The sequence below is a fragment of the Vombatus ursinus genome, unplaced genomic scaffold (assembly GCF_900497805.2).
Source record: "Vombatus ursinus unplaced genomic scaffold, bare-nosed wombat genome assembly UNPS02000577.1, whole genome shotgun sequence".
Classification (NCBI taxonomy): domain Eukaryota; kingdom Metazoa; phylum Chordata; class Mammalia; order Diprotodontia; family Vombatidae; genus Vombatus; species Vombatus ursinus.
Window position 1 is genome coordinate 361,272 of NW_020940355.1, and position 20,812 is coordinate 382,083.

Sequence of the window (20,812 nt, forward strand, 5' to 3'; positions counted from 1 at the left end):
CTCTGCCAAGAAAACCTCAAAAAGGATCAGGAAGACAGGGAGACAAGATCAGGACATGACTGAAAAATGACTAAACAACAGCAACAACAAAACTTCCATTAAAATAAAGTCTCTGGAGATTTTTTTTAAAGTACAGTAGTTCTAAAACTTTAGGGGTCGAACAAGATGGATGGATTGGGGACTGGAAATCTTGACATAGGAGGATCTGTTGAAGGAACTTCAGAAAAAAAGAGAAGAGTAACCTTAGGGGTGGATTATGGAGAGTGACAAGAAAGCTTTCTTCAGGTATTTGAAGGTCTCTCAGAAAGCAGAGAGTTCTCTTTGACCCAGTGGGTAGATCCACATCTCAGGTCATGTAGCTGTTAAGTGTCTGAGGTTGGATTTGAATTCAGGTCTTCCTGAGTTCAAGTCTAGCTCTCTATCCACTCTACCATCAAGCTTCTTGGAGAAGAGTTTCTTATTCCAGCTATTGGTCAAACTACTTATACACAGAAGTTTCTAACCAGTTTAATTGCTTTATTTGGGAAATACTCTTAATTGTTGATGTCTCTTTTGTAAAATGCAGTGTCCAATACTTGACACGATATTTCCTGGGTAGAGTATACTAGGATTATCATTTTTGTTATTCAGGAAACAATGAATAAGACCTAAAATTACATTAAATTTTTTGATAGCCACATTTCACTAACTTCTGGGCTAACATCAATCCATTTACATCTCAGCTTTTTTTTTTTAATCCCTTCACAGAAACTTTATTCTAGGTGTGGCTTACCTATACTGTACCTGTGCAGTTTATTCTTTGAAGACAAGTGAAGCTAACCCTTTAAAATTGTGTATCGTTTAATTTCAGTTTACTGGGCCAGGCTGTTGAGTTCTTTTTGGATACTTGTTCTGTCATCTAGTGAACTATTTAGGCCTCCAAAATTTTCCATTTGCAGATATGATAAACATTTTCAATCCAAGTAAACAATTCAACAAACATTAAGTGCATATATGTTTAAGTCATGTTGAATAGAACAGGGCCAAGTGGCATTCCATTCAAAACCACTCCAGGTTAGTACTAATGGATAACTCTTTGGGTCCAATTGGTGTAACAATTCTAAACCCACCTAATTTTATTTTTTAATCCACTTTTTCCATCCTGTCTCTAAGGATATCATTACTTTGTCAGATTCCTTGTTGAACAGCATTCCTTTTAAATGCTAGGTAACCCTCTCAATAAAGAAATGACATTAGTTTGGCATTACATTCATAATGAAGCAATATTAGTTAGTGATCATTTCTTTGCTTAATAAAGAATTTACAAACCATTTCTTTTGTAATTAGTTCTGGCATTTTTTCAGGAATCAATGTCAAAGCTTCCTGTTCCATAGTTTGAAGTATAACTTTCTTTACTTTTTTTGAAAATTGTAATAACATTTGCATACCTCTAATTCTGTGACAGTTTCCACCATGATTCCTCAAAGATCTCTAAGCTGCTTAGTTTGAATTTTAATTTCATTAACTGGTTTTGTTCGGGTTGTGTAAGATAGAAGATCCTTTTTCTTGGCAGGAAGAACAAAGGTAAAATAGAAATTCTTTTTATTTATTACCATTATCATCTTCCCATCAATGCCAAGAAGGACCGCAATGTTTTCCTTGATCTTCCTTAAATATTTTTATTTAAAAGTCCCATTTTGTTGTGCTTAGCTTTTATTTACACTCAACTTTGGCCCTCCTGACTTTATTAAAAGATAGTGATACCTCTGTATCTGTCTTTAGTTACTTGTCTCCCATTTCCATTTCCTGTACATGTCCTTTTTCTAAGAAGGAAGTAGTGAAGCATAGTCAGTAGAGAGCCAGACGTGCAGACAGGAAGACCTGGGTTCAAGTCCTGCTTCTGATGACGCATACTAGCTCTATGACTCTGGGTATGTGGGTCTATGTCACCACCTCTCAGTCCTTGAGACATCTAAATTGTGGAGAAGATGATGTCCTGCAGTGGAAAAGAGAGTTTCCTTATTCAGGTATACCCTATAGCAATGAAATCACAGGTCCTAGTCCCTGTCCTTAAAACTGAATAATTTGTGGATAAGCTTCATGTGTAGCCCACCAGTCTTTTTAAACACCTTACACACTTCTTCCTCAGAGCCCTCAACTGCAACCACAGGGTCTGAATTTTGTCCTTAAGCGCTTCTCTTTCATCGCCCTTGACCTGATTCCTGTTTTAAAGACTCAGGTTGTGAGAACTCACTTATTCTATCTCTGAACTATTTGAAATCGGCTCTTTTCAGGTGATGGTCTCTATCAGACTACTCAACAACAACTAACAAATATTTAGTAAGTGCCTTTTGTACACAAAGGTGCCAGTCGCTTGGGCTACGAAGATGAAAAACAAAATAGTCCTTGTCTTCAAGCAGATTTTAATATAATAGAATAGTAGAGGATATAGGCCATAGTTCCTCAGGAGTTGTAAGATAATATGGTCACTGTTTCTAAAGGTTTCTATAATTTTCATTTCACCAACAGATTCTTCCTTATTGGTCAGAATCAAGTCCAGGATGATAACTCTCCTTCACTGGAAGTCTACCTTCTGAAAGATAAAGTTTTTAGCAAGGAAAGTCAGCAATGTATCAGCTGCTCGGTATGCAGCAGAGACAGACTTTGAGATGATATCTGAATATTTGAGATGTCTCCTGTCACAATTATATTCTGCATCCATGTCAAGTTTTCATGCCAACTTTTCATTAAGAACTCAGCATCCATTTTCTCCATCCAATCTAGCAGCCTGTAGTCCTTCTACTACAATTTTTCCTCTGTTGCTTCTTCTCTTGATTCTTATTCAAATGCTGTCCGCCATGTTTCCTCTCTACCCTTCCGCCAAAGATTGATTGATTTCCTTTCATCTGTTCCGTTTGAACAAGGTATCTGTTGTTGCCATCATGAATTCTACCTCACAAGCCTCAGTGATATTTATGAGTCATATTTGCTTCTTTAGGTTAAGATCTTTAGCCCACTTTTATTTCCTGTACTCCTGCACAAAGGTGTATAGATATCTATTTGAACCTGAGATTTTATTATTTTCCAACCCTCCTCCCTATCAGTTTCTTTTCGATTACTGAACATTCATATTGCTTTTCTCTACCTTCAACCTCTCAATGTGTTTCTTATCTATATCTGAACACTTTTCTCCCTACTCTTATTTTTATTTTAGAGCTCTCTTAATCAGATCAGTCTTCAGAGAAATATATCCTTTATATCATCCATCCATCCATCCATCCATCTGTCGTATCTATCTATCTCTCTACTTATCTATCTCTCCATCCTGCACCTTGTTTATCATTCTAATATCTTACTCCAAGATCCAGAAAGCAAATCTTATTCACTAACATCACCTTTTACCAAGCTTGTTCATTTCTAATATCCTTCTTTCTTTTCTAAAGACTATGCTTTCGGTTTGCAACGGAGATGAAATCACCATCAGTGCCCATACAGCCTTCAAGCTCTAAGTCTTTTTCTGCCCAGGCCCTCATAATCTCTAAAGAATTTTTCCAGGTTCCTTATGGCAGTATAATTAGCTCCCACTTGAATTTCAAGAAGTACGTAGCATTCTCAGGTTTGAAAAGTCCTAGGAGGCTCTCTGTCATATCTGAACACATTCTCTGGGGTAGACATTAAGGCCTCTCAGCTTTTGTCAAGTTAATATACGACTACTTCCATGCCTTTTATCTAGGAAAGTTACAGACCACTAGGACCTGTCTTTTCCTGGGGTCAAGAAGTCTTTTTCTGCTTTCTTTTCCTTATTGGTATATAGGTATTTTCTTACACCTTGCCAGGAAACACTTTATCTTCCCTGATAAATTGGATCATAGAGAAGTGCTCTTTGGCCTCTTTTTGCTTTCTCATTTAACAGTGATATATTTTATATTTACTTATCTATGCATTTATTTGTTCCCCTGCCTATTCTCCCAGTAGACATATAAACTCCTTGAGGGCTGGGACTATTTCATTTTTATTTCTCTGCCCTAAACACATAGCACAATGTTTAGCACATGGTAATCACATGGTAGTTGTTTCATAAATTCTTGTTGATTTGAGTTCACACATAATTTTTGATTGCTTGTATCACAACCACAGAAATGGGACTGCCTTTCCAGGGTTTTAAAATAATTCCCTAGACCTACTTCAATTGAGATTATCTTTTATTTGGGCTTTCCCCCTAGATACTCTCACATTAACTTCTGGTTGTTTCACTTCTAAAACCTGCTGCAGATTGTAGTGCTAGTTTTAAAAAAGATCATTATTTTTATTATTCTAGTTTACTGAAAGTGCTCTTCTTCTACAACCCCTCCCCATCCCCTAGTCTCCCAGGTATGAATAATCAGTAATTATTAGATCCTGGACTAGAACCCTAATTGTCCCATTACTAGCAGGAACTTCAATCTTGGTCAATCCCTTTGAGAAGCCCAGCTGGAAAAATTCCATCGCTTGCCTGTTTCAACAGAGGAGAGGGAAACTGGCATGTAAACAAAACTTCACAAAATGTATCGGTACTTAAGTTACATCAGTACTTAAGTTAATATATATATATATATATCTCAATTAGAAGAGAACTACTTCAGTTATGACTTTGAAAGTTGCTCCATGCTATTGAGTATATTATATATATATATAGATACGTACATACATATATATATATATACATACATATAAATACTGTTGAATGTTGATTTAAACCATGTAGGGTAATTCTTCACAATGGTACTTGTGTGCCTTCTTGAGCTAAAAGTCCTATCAAGTACCTTCGTTGTAAAGCTACACACTGACATGGATGTAAGTATCACTACTAAGTCACTGCTTTCTTCACAGTGGTCCATTCAGGACAATACAAGCCGGTAACATCATTAGTCACTCACTTTCACGAACAATAAAATCCATCAGTCAAGCTTTAAAACTCCATCTTGCAGGACGTACTAATCACTGGAGTTAGACTATATTAATACAAATGTAATTAATCATATTTTATATGCAAGATTTATGTGTGTAGTTATAGTATGCAGTAAGTCATTTAAACTGATTGCTTTATAGATTAATATATTGAACAATGTATATGATTGACTTAGCTGATAAAAATGTTATTTTGTTTTGCTAACAGTCACCAGAGGAAAATGTGAGTACCTGTGTTGAATCTCATTTGGCATGTGTTATATGTCATTCTAAATAATGTAAAATGTTTAACGATTTCTTGGTATAAAAACAAGCACTGTACCATTGTATTAGTAATGGAATAATTATTTTTCATAGGCATTCAGACATATTTTTCATAGCTTAATTTATAAAAACATTTTTGTTCAGGGTCAATTACTTTCAAATTATTCATTTAAACTTTGTAAAATAAGATCTCTCTTTAAACTAGGTACAGTTTTAAATGTAATGTTCTATTTAGTACACTTCTTCCTTTTATTTCAAAATACTTCTGAACTTTTATCATGTCTTTGTGAGGGTCTGAAGGAGGTTTGTACTCTTCTTTGATCTAAAAAGTGAGTCAAATGGGTGATATGTCATATGAATGGTGAATATGAAAACTAGTATCCAGTTTATTAATTCATAAACTATGCAACCCTTCTTGGCTCTGTAAATATCGTAAGGCTATGATTTTACCATGCCTCAGAGACTATACCAAGTTGAATTTGGTGAGAACCTGTCAACAGGTCTAACCTTATGAAGAGGTAGCAAGAGGCTGGTAATGTGATCTAAGAGAGTTTTAGGTAGAGAATTTTGTTAAAATAAATCAGTCCATTTCCTGACATTCTACCATTATAGCTTCATTCCTTTGTGTCTTCAGCAGGCCCATTTTTATAGTGAAGATATTCTTGGGAGCTGGTAACCTGGTCAGCAGATCTCTTAATTGACGGCTAGCAGAGAGAATGCAGAAATGGGGCACAGGATAAATGTTTAGGATTGGGTGAATGCAATGGTGGTGACTCTGGGAGGAAAAATGGAACTTATTAGGGGAAAGGAGAGGATAGGTAGGTGGTACAGTGGGTAGAGCACCAGGTTTGGATTCAGGAAGACTCATTTATCATCCTGAGTTCAAATCCTGCCTCAGACACTTTGTAGCTGTGCGACTCTGGACAAGTCAATTAACTTTCTTTGCCTCAGTTTCCTCATCTGGAAAATGAGCTGGAGAAGGAAATGGCAAACCATTTCAGTATCTTTGCCAAGAAAACCCCGTACACTACTGAAGAGCAACAAGGGGAAGGGAGATACTGCTAAAAATCAATTTCATCAGTTTATTAACTTTACCTCTAAGAGGAGCCATGCCTGACAAGGAGTTTGTTTGGGCAATTATGAGGCCAGAGATTTGAAGTGTCACAAAGTATCAGGATACACGTCTTATTATTAGCGCTATATTTCAGGAAGGATGTAAAACTAGGATTCTGCTTGTCTGATTTTAGCTACTTCAATTGTCTAAAGCCAGGTACTAATGAGAATGAGGTCAACAGCTTCAATTTCTGAACATATGAATTGGCCTGACTCTGCCACGTATAGTTCCCTTCTAACCTTCACTTTTACATGCTGATACTACGACCAAAAGAGTGGAGAGGGTGAGAAGGTGTGAGTTCACAACAAATATCCGTTACCAACTGGGAAAAATTACTTAAAACTGTATCCTGAGGTAATGAGTTCCCTAGTACAGAGTGTTTATTGAAGTAGAGGCTAAATTTGTTGTGGATATTGCAGATAACTCCACATAGAACAGGTTGGGGTAGGGTGGAAAGAATATGGAATTTGAAATTGGAAGACCTGGGTTTAGTCTTAGCTCTATCATTTACTAAGTGTCTGATTTTAGGAAATGCCATTTAACTTGGTGGAGCCCCAGTTTCCTCATATATAACATGGGAATCATAAAAATAATGATTCATATTTATATAGCACTTTAAGATTTGCAAAACACTTTACAAATCTCTTATTTTATTCCTTAACAGCTCTAGAAGGTAGGTGCTATTATTCCCATTTTACAGATGAGGAAACTGAGGCTGAGTGAAGTTAAATGTTGGAATCACAGAATTCAGATCTTTCTGACTATAGATCGAGTGCCCTATCCTCTGGGCCACTTAGCTGCTGCCCTCTACTTCACCGCTTGCCTCACAAGGTTATTGTGAGGATCAAATGAAATAATCACCCGAAGTACTTTGTATTAAAAATAAAGGCTAAATCAAAGTATGCAATTAATGTGATGTCCCTGCTAACTCTGAGATTCTATCCTTACAATGGCAGGTCCTTGCATATAGTAGGTCCTTTTGTTCAATCCTTTCAGTCATGACCGAATTTTCATGACCCCATTTGAGTTTTTCTTAGCAAAGACCCTTGAGTGGTTTGGTATTTCCTACTCCAGCTCATTTTACAGATGAGGAAACAGAGGCAAACGGGGTTAAGTAACTTACCCAGGGTCATGCAGCAAGTAAGTGTCTGAGGTCGGATTTGAATCTATTTGAGTTCAAATGTTCCTCACTGCAGGCCCTGCACTCTATCCACCATGCCAGTTAGCTGCTCCAGTAAGTGCTTTATAAATGCTTATTTTCCCCTTCCCTCCCCTCCCCTTCTCTCACTCCCCTTCCTTCTCTTTTTTCCCTTCCCTCATCATGAAAGACTGATCATTTCAGCTGCACACTTTCAATCTAAATTAAATTCCACAGACATTTATTACATGCCTACTATGTGCAAAGCCCTGGGTTTACAAGAACAAAAATGAAACAATCCATCCCCTTGGGGATCTTACCTCCTACCATATGGATGCAGCATGTGCACAATTACAAAAAAAAAAAAAACACACAAGCAATATCCAGATTGAGGGAGAGGCTTGGAGGAAGGGTGGAGAGGAGAGGGGTGGAAAGATCTCTTGTAGAAGATGGTCCCCGAGCTGTGATTTGAAGGAAAACTCAGCATTCTCTCACTCCGAGGTGAGGAGGGAATGTGTTCCAGATACGGTGATTATAGCAGGAGGTGGAATGTTAAGTATGGGGAATGGGGATCAGGCCTCTTTGACTGTGGAGAGTCTTATGTGAAGGGGACAAATATGAAGGAAGGACCGGAAAGATATATGGAAGAAGCAGGAGATCTTTTGTGGAAAGAGGAGTATTTTGAATTACTTAAGTCAGTTGCATTGCATATTTGTATTATAACTCATTCTAAACTTCCCCTTGCCTGTTCAACACAGTTTACTTTCATTCTGGGTTATTTGATATGTATGTTGCTTTGTGTTTGTTTTTAAAAAAATGTTGGTTTCTCTTCTTAGTATAGCACAGCTGAGTATCGGAGTCTAATCTAGTAAGAGGTTCAATCCTGGCCCTTCTGTTTATTCCGTGTATGACTGTTGGCAAGTTCCTAGCCAAATCTGAGTTTACTTACCTGTTAAGTCAGGGAGTTGGATTAGATGATCCATAAGGTATTATCTCTTCTAGCTCTAAATCCTATGAATTAGATATTTAGGAAAAAAAATTCAGTGGATAATGTTAAGGATAATAATGAATTAAAATGTAAAGCTAATACTTCCCAAATAAAAATTAAAAAACAAACCTAAACCCAACAACTTTATACTAAAACTCAATGGCAGTATTCTAATTTTACTTGAATTTGCTAAGAATTCACTTGGGTTAATATGTAATTTTTTTTAACTGCACAGGGGTCATCCTCTTCTGGACAACATAGCATTGGAATACCCCCTGCAGACAGATTTGTGAATACATTAACTAGGGTTCAAATATTTTTAGGTTTTCTAGAAGATAAAAGTGCTCTTTGGAAATAATTATCTCTTATTTAAAATGAATGTGTTTAATATTACACATTCAGATTTTTGTTAGCATACCCAATTAGAAATTAATGTAATAGCATTTTGTAGTTAAGGAAAGTTGAACTCAGTCTCTGGTAGCTTCAGATTTGAGTCATAAGGGAAATTGCCATGGTGGACTTTGATGTGCTTGCTGGTAATTCTAAAAGACATTTTTTCTTTTTAAAAATCAGAACAATCCATGAGTTTTGATAAATTTTGGGCTTTTTAAAAACAGTTTATGATTGTATTGATGTGTCATGTAGTAATTCTTGTCCTAGCCTAGATATTTGACTGCTTGGAACGGTTATTCATATACTCTTTAGGAAAGAGAAGAGTAGGTTAAATCTTCTGTGTCACATTTAACCTGAAAAGAATTTTTTTTTTTCTTGCTAAGCGGCTAACAGCCAGTTTTCCCTCATGATTTGCTCATTTAAGAACTGATCAGGGTTGTTTTCCTGCTGGAGTAGAGAAGGCTGCCAGAAATATTAATGGCCCTTTGTTTAGAAAGTACAAAAGGCAAACTTGCAACCTGATTGTGTGGTATCTATTATTGACAGAAATGTAAGCTTTGGAATAACAGACGATAATACACAGCTTGACAGGTATGAATCCTTTCCTCTGGGACAAAGGCCTGGGCTATGTAGAACAACACGGCAGCCTATAGAGAACCTTCAATAGAAATGAGTGGTTTCATCAGCCCATAGAAACAACTAATTAATTGAACTCTCCTGGGAATGGTCTAAACATCTTTTTCTTTATAATTAGCAATACCTTTTTACTAGGTCTTCAACTTAATTCAAGTGGAAAAATTTGTATAATGCAGCAATATTCATGAATGTGTGACACTTGAGGTTTTAGTCCATAACATTCTCATAGTCTGAGATCACACTACTATTACTTTTGTGAAATTTTTTCTGAAGTCACTAGAATTTTTAGGGGTTCATTTAGAATTAGGGGTTCATTTGGGGGTCCATAGAGTTTAAAGGTCCATTCTGACAAAGCAGAAAATACATGATATTGAAATAACCGTAGAAAATAATAGTTAACAGGCAAGGGGAGAGGGACTCCTCTTGGATATCAAGTTTGGCTAACATATGGTAATATATAATTAACAAGAAAAGGCTTACATAGAGACAAAGGTATAGCTGTTTTTGCTGTCTCTAGATAATTTCTTCATTTTTGAGAAGTCGGTTTGCTTTTTGAGGCAGTATGGCATGTTGGAAAAAGCTTTGGACTTTGAGTCAGCAAGACTAGGTTAAAATCTGCCCTCAAATACTTAGTAGCAATGGGATTCTTAGGCAAGTCAATTAACCTAACAGGGTCCCAGATTCCTCATCTGTAAAATGAGGTGGCTGAACCTGGTGACCTCTAAGGTTCCTTCCAGCTCTAAATATATGATCCTATGAACAATACATTAACTAACCTGGGTGACATAAAAGTTGGATGTTTCTGCCAGCAGAATGTTTCCCAGAAACAAAATTCAGTCAATGCAAATTGACTGGTCTGTCTTTAAAAATTCCCCCACTCCTGTCTGCTAAGTGCAGGAAGTACTAGAGTGCATATTCAAGAATTAATCATCCTTGCAATCGTGTTCAACAGGTTTGAAAACAGGCTTCTAAGTAGAACTTTTCTGCCTACCACATTAGCTTACATTTTAGGTCTTGATCATTCTATTTTATTTAATTATAGCTCTTAAACAAACAAAAAAAAGACAGTCTTGCCTGGAAGTTGGGTTATGAAACATTTGTAGTGGTTCAAAGATAAAAACAACTGGTCAAGTGAAAGTTTAGCAGATATTTAAGGATTCCACAGGATGAGAAGACATAGGTGGTTTTGATTTTTATCAGTGGAGGGAGCACTTTTGATGTGTGTTCCAAAGTAGCAATGATACATATACAATTTAGCAATCCAGAGTTCTCAGGGAATGGGTGATTATGGATAACTAACAGCTACTCTTTTAAGCATCAAAATTTAAAACATTTGAACTATTTTGTATAAAACTTTAATGGCTCTATGATCTCACCTCACCGGATACTCTTTCTTCCCGTGTAGATCAATATTCTTCCCTGCCTTCTCCTTCTGTGCAATTCTTAATTTTTTTTTCCCTAAACATTTCATGGAGGACTCACTGACAACACTGGAGGCCTTTCTCTATTAATACCGCATGGTATAACCCCACTTCCACTCAAGCTTGGGTTGGGTTTCCTGAGGGAAAGTCTTGTGATGCTATGTGCCAATTTCATGGAAGGTGATACAGACACATGGGTACCACCATGGCACTTGGGCTCTTCCTCCCTCCCTCAATACATGACTGCCCCACCTTTCTTTTCAGGTTATACACAGCCTGTCTTTCATTCTGTTTCTCACATGTCATCCACAAAATGCTGCAGCCTGCTTTACACTTACCACATATCTTTCTCTTGCCCTTGAGGTATTTGTGTTTTTTTATTCTTCTGATAGATTCCTTAGATAAAAATATTTTTAAAAATTGTATACTACCCTACCTTCTTAAAAAGGAGGGCATAGAATAATTATGTAATATATATTATATATAGCATAACATATCTTATATGATATAATAATAAGAAGGTAAATAATAGTTAACTTTTTGTGATGATATAGTATCGTAAATATCGGAATGACTTAATGAAGAGCATTTGTCTGCGAGTCAGGAATCCTAACTCTTATGCTAACTGTGTGACCTTAGGCAAAGTGATTTTCCTCATTTCCTCTAAATGTCTAGATCTGTAAAATGAGAATAATACTTTACTATATAACTTACAGGGCTATTGTGAAGAAAAAAAATTATAGATCATTAAGCATATTGTGTATGCTTATACAAATATATATTTATACACATTTATGTATTTATATGTATACACATATAAATATACATATATACATATGTATGTATATATCTGTGTGAGACAAGATTACTATTAGCAATAATAATAATAATAATAATAATAATAATAATAATGATACAGTCATACTCTTAGGGCCTATGTGTAATATATTTTGAACTTCACTAAACAAACTCAGACATTTACTATGCTTTTAGTGTTCTTGTGCCTAATTTTTATAGTTTTTCTGTCTGCTTTCTTTGTCATACTATTTCCTCTTCCTGTTTCTTTGCGTTTTCTAATTTACTGGGTATTCGTAAACCATACAACTGAGGTTGTTAGAATTCTGTATAAATATGAGCAAATTGTCTCTAAGTGAAGGCTTGAGTGGATCTCTTACAAGTAAGGTACATGCATGAGCTTTTAGTACATAGAACTTTGTAATATCTATTTTGGTCACTTTTTTACTTCCTTCCAGGTTCCCAGTTGTTCTGGTTGGGTGAATCATTTTTGTATCTTGCGTTTATGCTTGAGAAGGCTGGACTTGTAGTCAGGAAAACTTGAGTTTGTCTCAAACATTAGCTGTGTAACCCTGGGCAAGTCACTTAACCTCTATGTGACTCAGTGAGATTTCGTTATCTGCAAAATGGGGATAATAATAACACCTATCTCTCTAGGTTGTTTGGAAGATCAAATAAGATAACACTTATAAATGGCTTTATGAACCTTATGTAATTGCTAGCTATTATTATCAAGACTAAGTACTATTGCTTCTTGATATATTTTATTTGGTCTAAATATCCAATAAGTCAAAATTTATTGCATATATGAAATAACACATGTAAAAATTGCATCTATATTTAGGCTATTAGATACAAAAGCTGTTAATTGTACTCTTGTTACCTATGGAAATTTACAACCAAATAATAATGCCATTTTAATCCAGATATTGAGTGTAAAAAGGAACTCACATTGTAAAATTATGTACTCACTCTGTGTGCTTGCAATATAATATCAAGGTTTGAGAATCTTGCACAAAATTGTGATAGGAAATAAGAACTTCTGTGTTTGTCATTATAATCTTGTGATATTCTTTCCCTCTCTAATCTTTAACTTTTCCCTATCCTGGTCTTTCCTTGCCTACTGCTTTCAGAAATGTCTGAGTATCCCCATTAGAAAAAACAAACAAAACCCAATCTTCACTCCATCCTGCCATCCTGTCAGGCTACAGACCTATAATCTCTCCTTCCTTTCTCAGCCAAATTCCTAGAAAAAGCTGTCTATACTTCCTCTCCTCTCACTCATTCCTCCGCTCTCTGCAGTCTGACTTTCCACTTCAACTGAAACTGCTCTTTGTAAAGTTACCAAAGATATTTTAATTGCCAAATCTGATGATATTTTCTCCATCCTAAATCCTTCTTGATCTTTGTATTTCACTTGATGCTATCTCCTTCTTGATCCTTTTTTCTTTCTGAGTTTTTATGACTTTACTATCTTCTGGTTCTCTTCCTAGCTATCCATCAGCTCCTTCTCAGTCTTCTTTACTGGTGCATTGTCCATATCACACCCTTTAAAGGCTCTGTACTGGTCCTTATTGCCAGTTGTCCATGTCAAACAGAATGTCCTACAGATAAGTCAAATTCTGTGTCATAAGCTATTGATTTTAATAGCATAATCATTTGAGTGTTACATGCTATGTGCAAGTTAGTGTATTATTCATTTTCAGTAGAATATAAACTCCTTGAGGGCAGGGATTTTTAGATTTTATCTTGGTATTCTTCCCACCTAGCACAGTGACTGGTGGGTGCTTAATTAAATGCTTTTTGAATTGAGTTCCTTTGAAAATAGACAAATGCTCCTTGCCAATCCTGGTTGTCTGGTTGGATCTTAGCCCAGAGAACATTTTGTTTGAGGTTTTCTGGTGTGCACCCAACCAATTTCTGTCACACCGTGACAAATGCAGATTGAATAGAATAGTGTTTGGTTAACAGTAGATGTGCTTGGTCACCATGGTCCTTCTGGAAATTATCTCCACCTTCAACTTCTCTGTTTATTTCTTCATCTGTAAAAATACTGCTAACTTTTGCTTTTGTTTCTGATTCATTGGAAAATCATTAAGGCTAATGGAATATTAAAAAAGATAATCACTTCTGATTTTGTGTTATTCCTGAAATTCACTTCCAAAGGTTGTATTGATGACATAATTATTTCCAAATTAGGCTATCTTGTGAGATAGTGGGGTGCTCATCAATGAAAGTATTCATGAAAGGGTAAGATTCTTGAATTACAAAATTCTATCCATGCTCTCCTACCCTGATCAATTTGTGGCTTAAGCACAAGCCTGCGCTCAGCGTCCCAAATGACAAAGAGAAAAAGGGTTCTTTGAGAAGGTTTTCAAAGGTTTTTGAGAAGGTCCCTTGGCAGGGATATTTTAGGAAGGATTCACGCTTAACATAGTGATGGGGCTAAATGATTTCTATATCCCCTTCTACGATATGATTCCATTGTTCTGATTATTGTATTGGGAATGGAATTACTCTTGATGCTTTCAAACTGTGAAAAAAGAATTGGAAATATATGGGAAAAGCTTTGAATTGGGAATCAGGAGACCTGGACTTTAGTCTCAGCTCTGCCACTAACTTACTGTGTGTGACCTTGGCTAGTGACTTAATTTCCTTTTGCTTCAGTTTCTTTATCTAAAAATTAGATTAGCCAACCTTCTACTTCTCATATCCTTGTATATAGTGACTCCTTTGATAGAGGCTTTTATTTTGTTCTTTTAGTTCTTATTTTGTTTTGCAAAGAAATGACTTCGGAGCAATTTGGTTCAAATCCTAAGATTTTTGACCCACCAGACTAGTCATTAGTCCAACATAACAACCAGTGAAAACAGTCACAGCCTGGTCTAAAATTGATTGACAGCTCAGCAAGCCGATGAATTTCATGGAAAGATGGACAATCCTGTGCCTCAGACTATGGGGTGGGGGCACACACAAAATCCCGGTATAGCCCTGCCTAGAAGGAACAAAACCAAACCGAGAAAACCTTTTAAATGGTAGCATGTTGAAAGCAGTGACTGCCCTCTTAAGGCATTTTGTGATACTGCCACATGAATTGCATTTGCCTTTTTGCGTTTAGGAAAAATTGTTAGAACCTGTTAATCCTTCTCTAAGAACCCCTTTTCTCTTTGTCAGTTGATGCATTGAGTATAGACTATGTTAAAATCACTCAATTGATCAAGATAGGAGTTCATGGGTAGGATTTTGTGAGTCAAGCATCTTAACAGGTGTAATTTTTTGAAATAAGGAACAGGAGTGCCAAGGGATTGGGTGGCTTAGAGTGCTGCCTATAATCGTGCACCTTTGCTTATGCCCATCTCAACTCTAGCTTTCAGTTTTGAGAGGTGTGGTCAAGTATTGAGTTTGCAATTAGTCCTTCTGGGCTTCTTTTTTTCCCCTCCATCACTGGAATACAAATCAATCTGTGAATTTTCCCCCAGTGCCTGTATGCCCTTGTAACTTTCCTAGTGAGGTCAGCTCTATACCTTGACTTAACCCTCAACTTCAGTAGTCCATTTTTTAACAGGAAATACAGTATTTTAAAATTATGCATTTTTTAGTGTGTGTCTATTTTTTCATTTCAAAGCAGTTTAATTTTTGAGGTATAGATATATTTAAGAATAGCCAATACTTAGATCAGTATGTTACCAGTATCATCTTGTAATATTGCAAAAAGTCAAGTCAATATGTGCCAGGAGCTGGCTAAGTGCTTGGAATACTAAGAAAGGCAAAGAATAATCCTTGCTCAGAAGAAGTTTGCAGTCTGATGGAAAAGACAATACACAAACAACTATGTGTAAACAAGATTATCTATGTATATATGTGTGTGTATATGTGAATATGTGTGTGTATAAGTGTATGTATACGTATATGACAAATTTGAGATAATCCACAGAAATATACTACTAGCATGAAAAAGAATTATGAAAGGCTTCTTATTAAAGGTGGGATTTTAGCTGGTACTTTAAGGGAGTGAGGAGATGAGGACGGAGAGAATTCCATGTATGGAGGACAGTCAGTGAAAATGCCAAGAATTAGGAGATGGAGGTTGGAGGGGAAGTAAGGTATAAGAAGATTGGTAGAGTAGGAAGGATTGAGGTTATGAAGGGCTTTGATTGCCAAACAAAGGATTTTATGTCCTGGAGTGTCATCCACTGGAGGGAGGCATGAGAGTTTATTGAAGTTGATGTGGTTGAACTTTTGCTTTAGAAAGTTCAATCTGAAGGCTGAGTGGAGGATGAACTGGAGTGAGAAGAAAATTCAGGTGGGGAAAGTGACTGGCAGGCTATTGTAATTATCTAATAGTGAAATGGTGGAGGAGTAGTGCCAGGGTGATGGCAGTGTCAGAGGGAAAAGGAGGCATATAAAAGGGATGTTATGAAGGTAGAATCAACAGGATATGTTGCAGAAAGAGTTATTTTTTAAACATTGTTAATTTCCTTTTGTGTTGTTGCTTTTTATATATATCAAAATGATTTTACTGAACTACTATTGATTTCTTCTTTGGCTTTTTTCAGTAATGGTGTTCTTTTTGCACTGATTGGTGTTAAATTCCTTCACCTAATACACCTTATGACTAACAGCATTAATTTACAAGATGACTGACTATGTACCATGGTCTAATGAACTAAGCTAATTAAATTTTAATATATCAAAAATTATAGTTCCTATTTAGTTAATGTGTACCAGACACTTTCCTTCTTGATTAGTGAAGAGGGAAGTGAAGCCTTCCTTAACTCTTGTAGTTACTTCTTCAACTTGTCCACATTGGCCCAGCTCACTGGGCTCACACATTGTAAACTAGAGTTGAGTCAAGACATTACCAAATTTTTTTCCAATTTGAAAGGATTTCCTAACCAACTTAGTAACTGGGAGGAGATAATAGCTCAGATTTTTATGTTTTTTTTTTTTTTTTGTTGTTGTTCATTTGTTTCAGTCGTGTCTGACTCTTTGTGATCCCATTTGGGGTTTTCTTGACAAAGATACTGGAGTAATTTACCGTTTCCTTCTCCAGCTCATTTTACAGATGAGGAAATTGAGGCAAACAGGGTTAAGTGACTTGCCCAGGGTCACATCGCTTGTAAGTGTCTGAGGCTGAATTTGAGCTCAGATCTTCCTGACTCTAGGCTAGGTGCTCTATCCATATCCACTGAGTTACCTGGCTGCCTCAGTTTTTATAATATGGCACAACTGTCGTGAGTTCGACCCTTAACTTCCCTTGTTTCCCATGGATATTGTACCCCTTATAGAGGTCAGCCTTCTAATGGACAAAGTCTGTTGGTAAGGATAGGTATAAGGGAGTGGAGAATGGGAGTATAGATGGAACATGTTAGCCCAACAAATGGGAAAAAAAAACCCAACTCAAAGTCTGAGTGCTACTAACTCTGTGTTGGTACATTCTTTGTATTGGAAAGTCTCTATTCTTTCAGAGTCAAAGTAAATTTTTTAGGCTAGGAAGGAAATAAAGATAATTGAAACTTTATACTTTGCCGAGCTTTTTTGTTTTAAAAAAAGGTCATTGCTTGAATATTTTAGTTGTGATTCCTAATATCCAAAGCTATAAAGGCTAAATTAGGGCTAAGTGACTAATTATCTTCCTCTTGTGAGAGCTCAGGAAAGGTTTACCCTGATGTGTGGGGTGACTATAACTTAGATACAGTTAATTTGTCCTGGTTTTAATTGATTTAAAATACCAATTGTATTCAATTTAAACCAAAAATCAGATTGAATTAATTTGACTAAAAAAAAGCACAAAGTACGTTCTTCCTGTGAAAAGAAACATAAAACTTAAAAATTCATGCAGATTTCATTTTAATGACAGGTTGTACATCTTAAATCAATTATTTACTTTGAGAACTTTTTTCAAATTCATTTTGCAGTTATATCAGAACATTGAGGGATTGAGTCATTCTATCTTACAAAAGCTAAGTGAAATAGATATCTATAAAATATTAAGACATAAACCATTTCTAATTCAACTGGTAAATTATGCATATTTTGAGTATATTTTTTGCTATTTTACATTAGGAATGTAGTACTCAAATCCAAAAATTCTAATCGTTTTATTTAACTAAAACAACAAGCTTCCATATTCTAAATGTTTAAAAGTAATAAGCACATAAACTTATTTTAATACATGTGTAGTTTTGGAGTTTTAACCATAATTGTACTTTCAAACAAAAATTCGCCATCTCTAGTCAATAGAACATCAAATTGCGTTATGCCTTCTACTTAGTGTCTTTACCTTTAATTAATTACAGTTAGCATTATTATTTACTGCACTCATTGGTGTTAATGGAGGATACTCACAGTATAGATTGGAGATCTTACTCTCAAAGTACTTTGAAGTCTTATTAGGGAAATGAGAAATATGTATTTAGAACAATCAGCAAACAGTACAGAGTAGTGCTGAAGTATGGACACATAGTGTTACAGTAAGTCTGAGTTAGGAGCTTTCCTACTTTTTTCAGTTACCAAATGATTTCTTAATTTGAAAGAATTTGGTACAAAAAGAGGAAGTAGATATCTATAAAGATATTAAGAGGTAAATCATTTCTAATTCAACTGGCAAATTATGGATATTTTGAATATTTTTTTTTTACTGTTGACGTTTTTATTACCAGCAAATTTCTCTCTAAATGTACTAAAATGATGTGATTCAAAGAAATTATTGCTATTAAAAGCTGAGCTTAAGTAGTCTTTGCCAAATCTTTTAAGGGACTTCCACCAATTCCCTGGTTTGTCTTTTATTCACTTAACAAATATTAATTGAACAACTACTACGTGCATGGCATTTTGGTGGGTATTTAACAGCATAATAAAGAGGCATGCCATTTTTTGCCTTCCAAGAGTTTAAAATTTAATTATAGTTTTCCTGCATTATCATTTGAGTTTATTTCTTGAATGGTTTGGCATACCCTCTCCTCACCGCTTCTAATTCATATCTATTCCTGTTGTAGAGGAATGATTTCTGGGTGCCTATGTCACAGCCATCTCTTCAACCAACCAACCAACCAACCAATCAACCAACCAACCTTTATTGAGTGCCTACTACCAACAAGATACTGTGTTAGTTGCCGTGGAAATACAAAAATGCATAAGACGTGACAAAGTTTAAGACATGACCTTTCCCTCAAGATGTTTACAGGCTTGTTGGGAAAATAATTCAGGCACACATTAAGAAAAGACTAAAAATATAAAGGCAGTAAATGAAAAGTATCCAATGAGTGGAACAAATTATAAGTACTGTAAAAGTTTAGGAGAAGGAGCTATGATTTCCATTTCGGATGGCTAGGGAATGCTTATGTTGAAAGAATTTAAACAAAGCTTTGAGCAATGGAAGGGAATTTGATAGGTGTGTCTGAGCCGGAAGTGCATTCTAGTTTTGAGAAACAGAGTAAACTCGTGGATGTAGGATACTTAAGAAATCTTTTCAGGGGATAATGTGTCTGGAGACTAGTTAGTCTGGAGTGAAAGGTTCATGGAGGCAGGTACGTAGAGAAGCATATTGAGTCTGGGTAGTTGAAAGTATCTGGAGTATTTTATTCTGGTGCTACATTTTTTGGAAAGACACTGACAAAGTGAAACATCTTAGGAAGATGGTGAACAGGATAGTGAGTGGACTGGAGACTGACTGTGCTACATAAGGTTTAGTTGACGGTAGTGGATTTGGCTGGTTTGGAGAAGATAAGACTTGGAGTGGGGATGGGAAATTGGAAAACTGTCATGTGAAAGAAGGATTAGACCAATGTTTTAATGGATAAGAAATGAATGAAAACTATAGAGGCAGATTTAGGCTTGATGTAAAGGAAGCATCTTACTTTAAAGTATTCCATAAATGTGGAATGGGCTGCTAATAGGGTCCCCATTACTGAAGGATGTATCAGGTGGAGACTGGATGACTCCTGTTCCATGTTGTTGGGAGGCTTTCTGTTAAGGTCCATGTTGAGCTAGATGGCCTTTAAGGTCCCTTCTAGATATGTAATTCTATGATTTTGTGACTGTCAGGCTAAGTAGTCTTCAGTTGTTAAGGGCTGACTTTATTAGTATTGATAATAGAGACAGTAAATTGGACTAATCTATGTTTTTTATTGCCAATATTATATAAAATGTTATATGAATTTATAATCTAAAATACTGCATAATTAAAAGCTGAATCTCCTTTCTCTAAGAAGCAGCATGACCCGTCCACTGATAAAGTGTTGGGCTTAGAAGTCTGGAAGACCTGGGTTCAAATCCCACCTCTAACACTTAGTAGTTACATACATGTTGCAGTCTATTTGAGCCTCAGGCAACTTCTTAGGACTTATCTACTAGAATTCTCCTGGCTGAATTATCTTAAATATAGTGTGGTTTTTGTTTTTGGCTTACTACAAGCATTTTTTTTTTTGGAGGGGTGTGGTGGTGGTGGTGGTTCTGGACCTATTATTTTATCAGTGTGGGGAAACACCCTTCACTAATGTCCATTGGGCAGTTCATCTCTAATTTCTAGTCTGGGACACAGAGATGGTTAAGCGCATTGCCCATGGTCACACAGGTCATGTCAGAGGAAGGACTTGAATCAAGGCTTTCCTAGTTTTGAGAGTAGCCTTTTCTCCACTATGAAGGTCGTTACCTCTCAAAATATGCATTTTAATTTTAAAAAAGTCCCTATACAATTCTCTTGGTGGTATCACTTTGCCATCAAAAGTGAGAAACAGCATTGATAGGACTTTAAGGGAATGTTATGATCTGCTTTCTCTCTATCAGTGATATAAGATGCTGGTAAGGGGAGGGGAGCTGATGCAGGTGGAAAAATTGAAGTTTTCTTGAAGACACAGCAGGACTGAGTAAGCTACTTTTGTAGGCTTCTGTGTATTATCGAGGTACTTAAAAAAGAATTCCTCATAGAAACTCAATGTCTCATATAATCTTTCTCTGCTTTTATAGGTAAAACCTGTAATCCACAGTAGGATCAACGTATCAGCACGCTTCAGGAAACCTCTTCAGGAGCCCTGTACCATCTTGTAAGTTGGTGTAGTTTATATTTGAAGTCAGTTACTTTAATGTCTTGTGTCATTTCAAAGTAGCATCTTTAATCTGTTTGACTCAAGTGCTCT

General features: G+C 36.1%; 1 protein-coding gene across 3 annotated transcripts in view; it reads left to right on the forward strand.

Moving 5' to 3' along the window:
* Positions 1 to 20,812, forward strand: part of DCDC2 (doublecortin domain containing 2) — a 203,116-nt gene that overhangs the window by 54,490 nt on the left and 127,814 nt on the right. For all 3 annotated transcript variants that reach the window (XM_027861839.1, XM_027861928.1, XM_027862020.1), the window contains exon 4: positions 20,643 to 20,719. In XM_027861839.1, the coding sequence (XP_027717640.1) occupies positions 20,643 to 20,719 (77 nt within the window). The remainder of the gene's footprint in view (positions 1 to 20,642; positions 20,720 to 20,812) is intronic.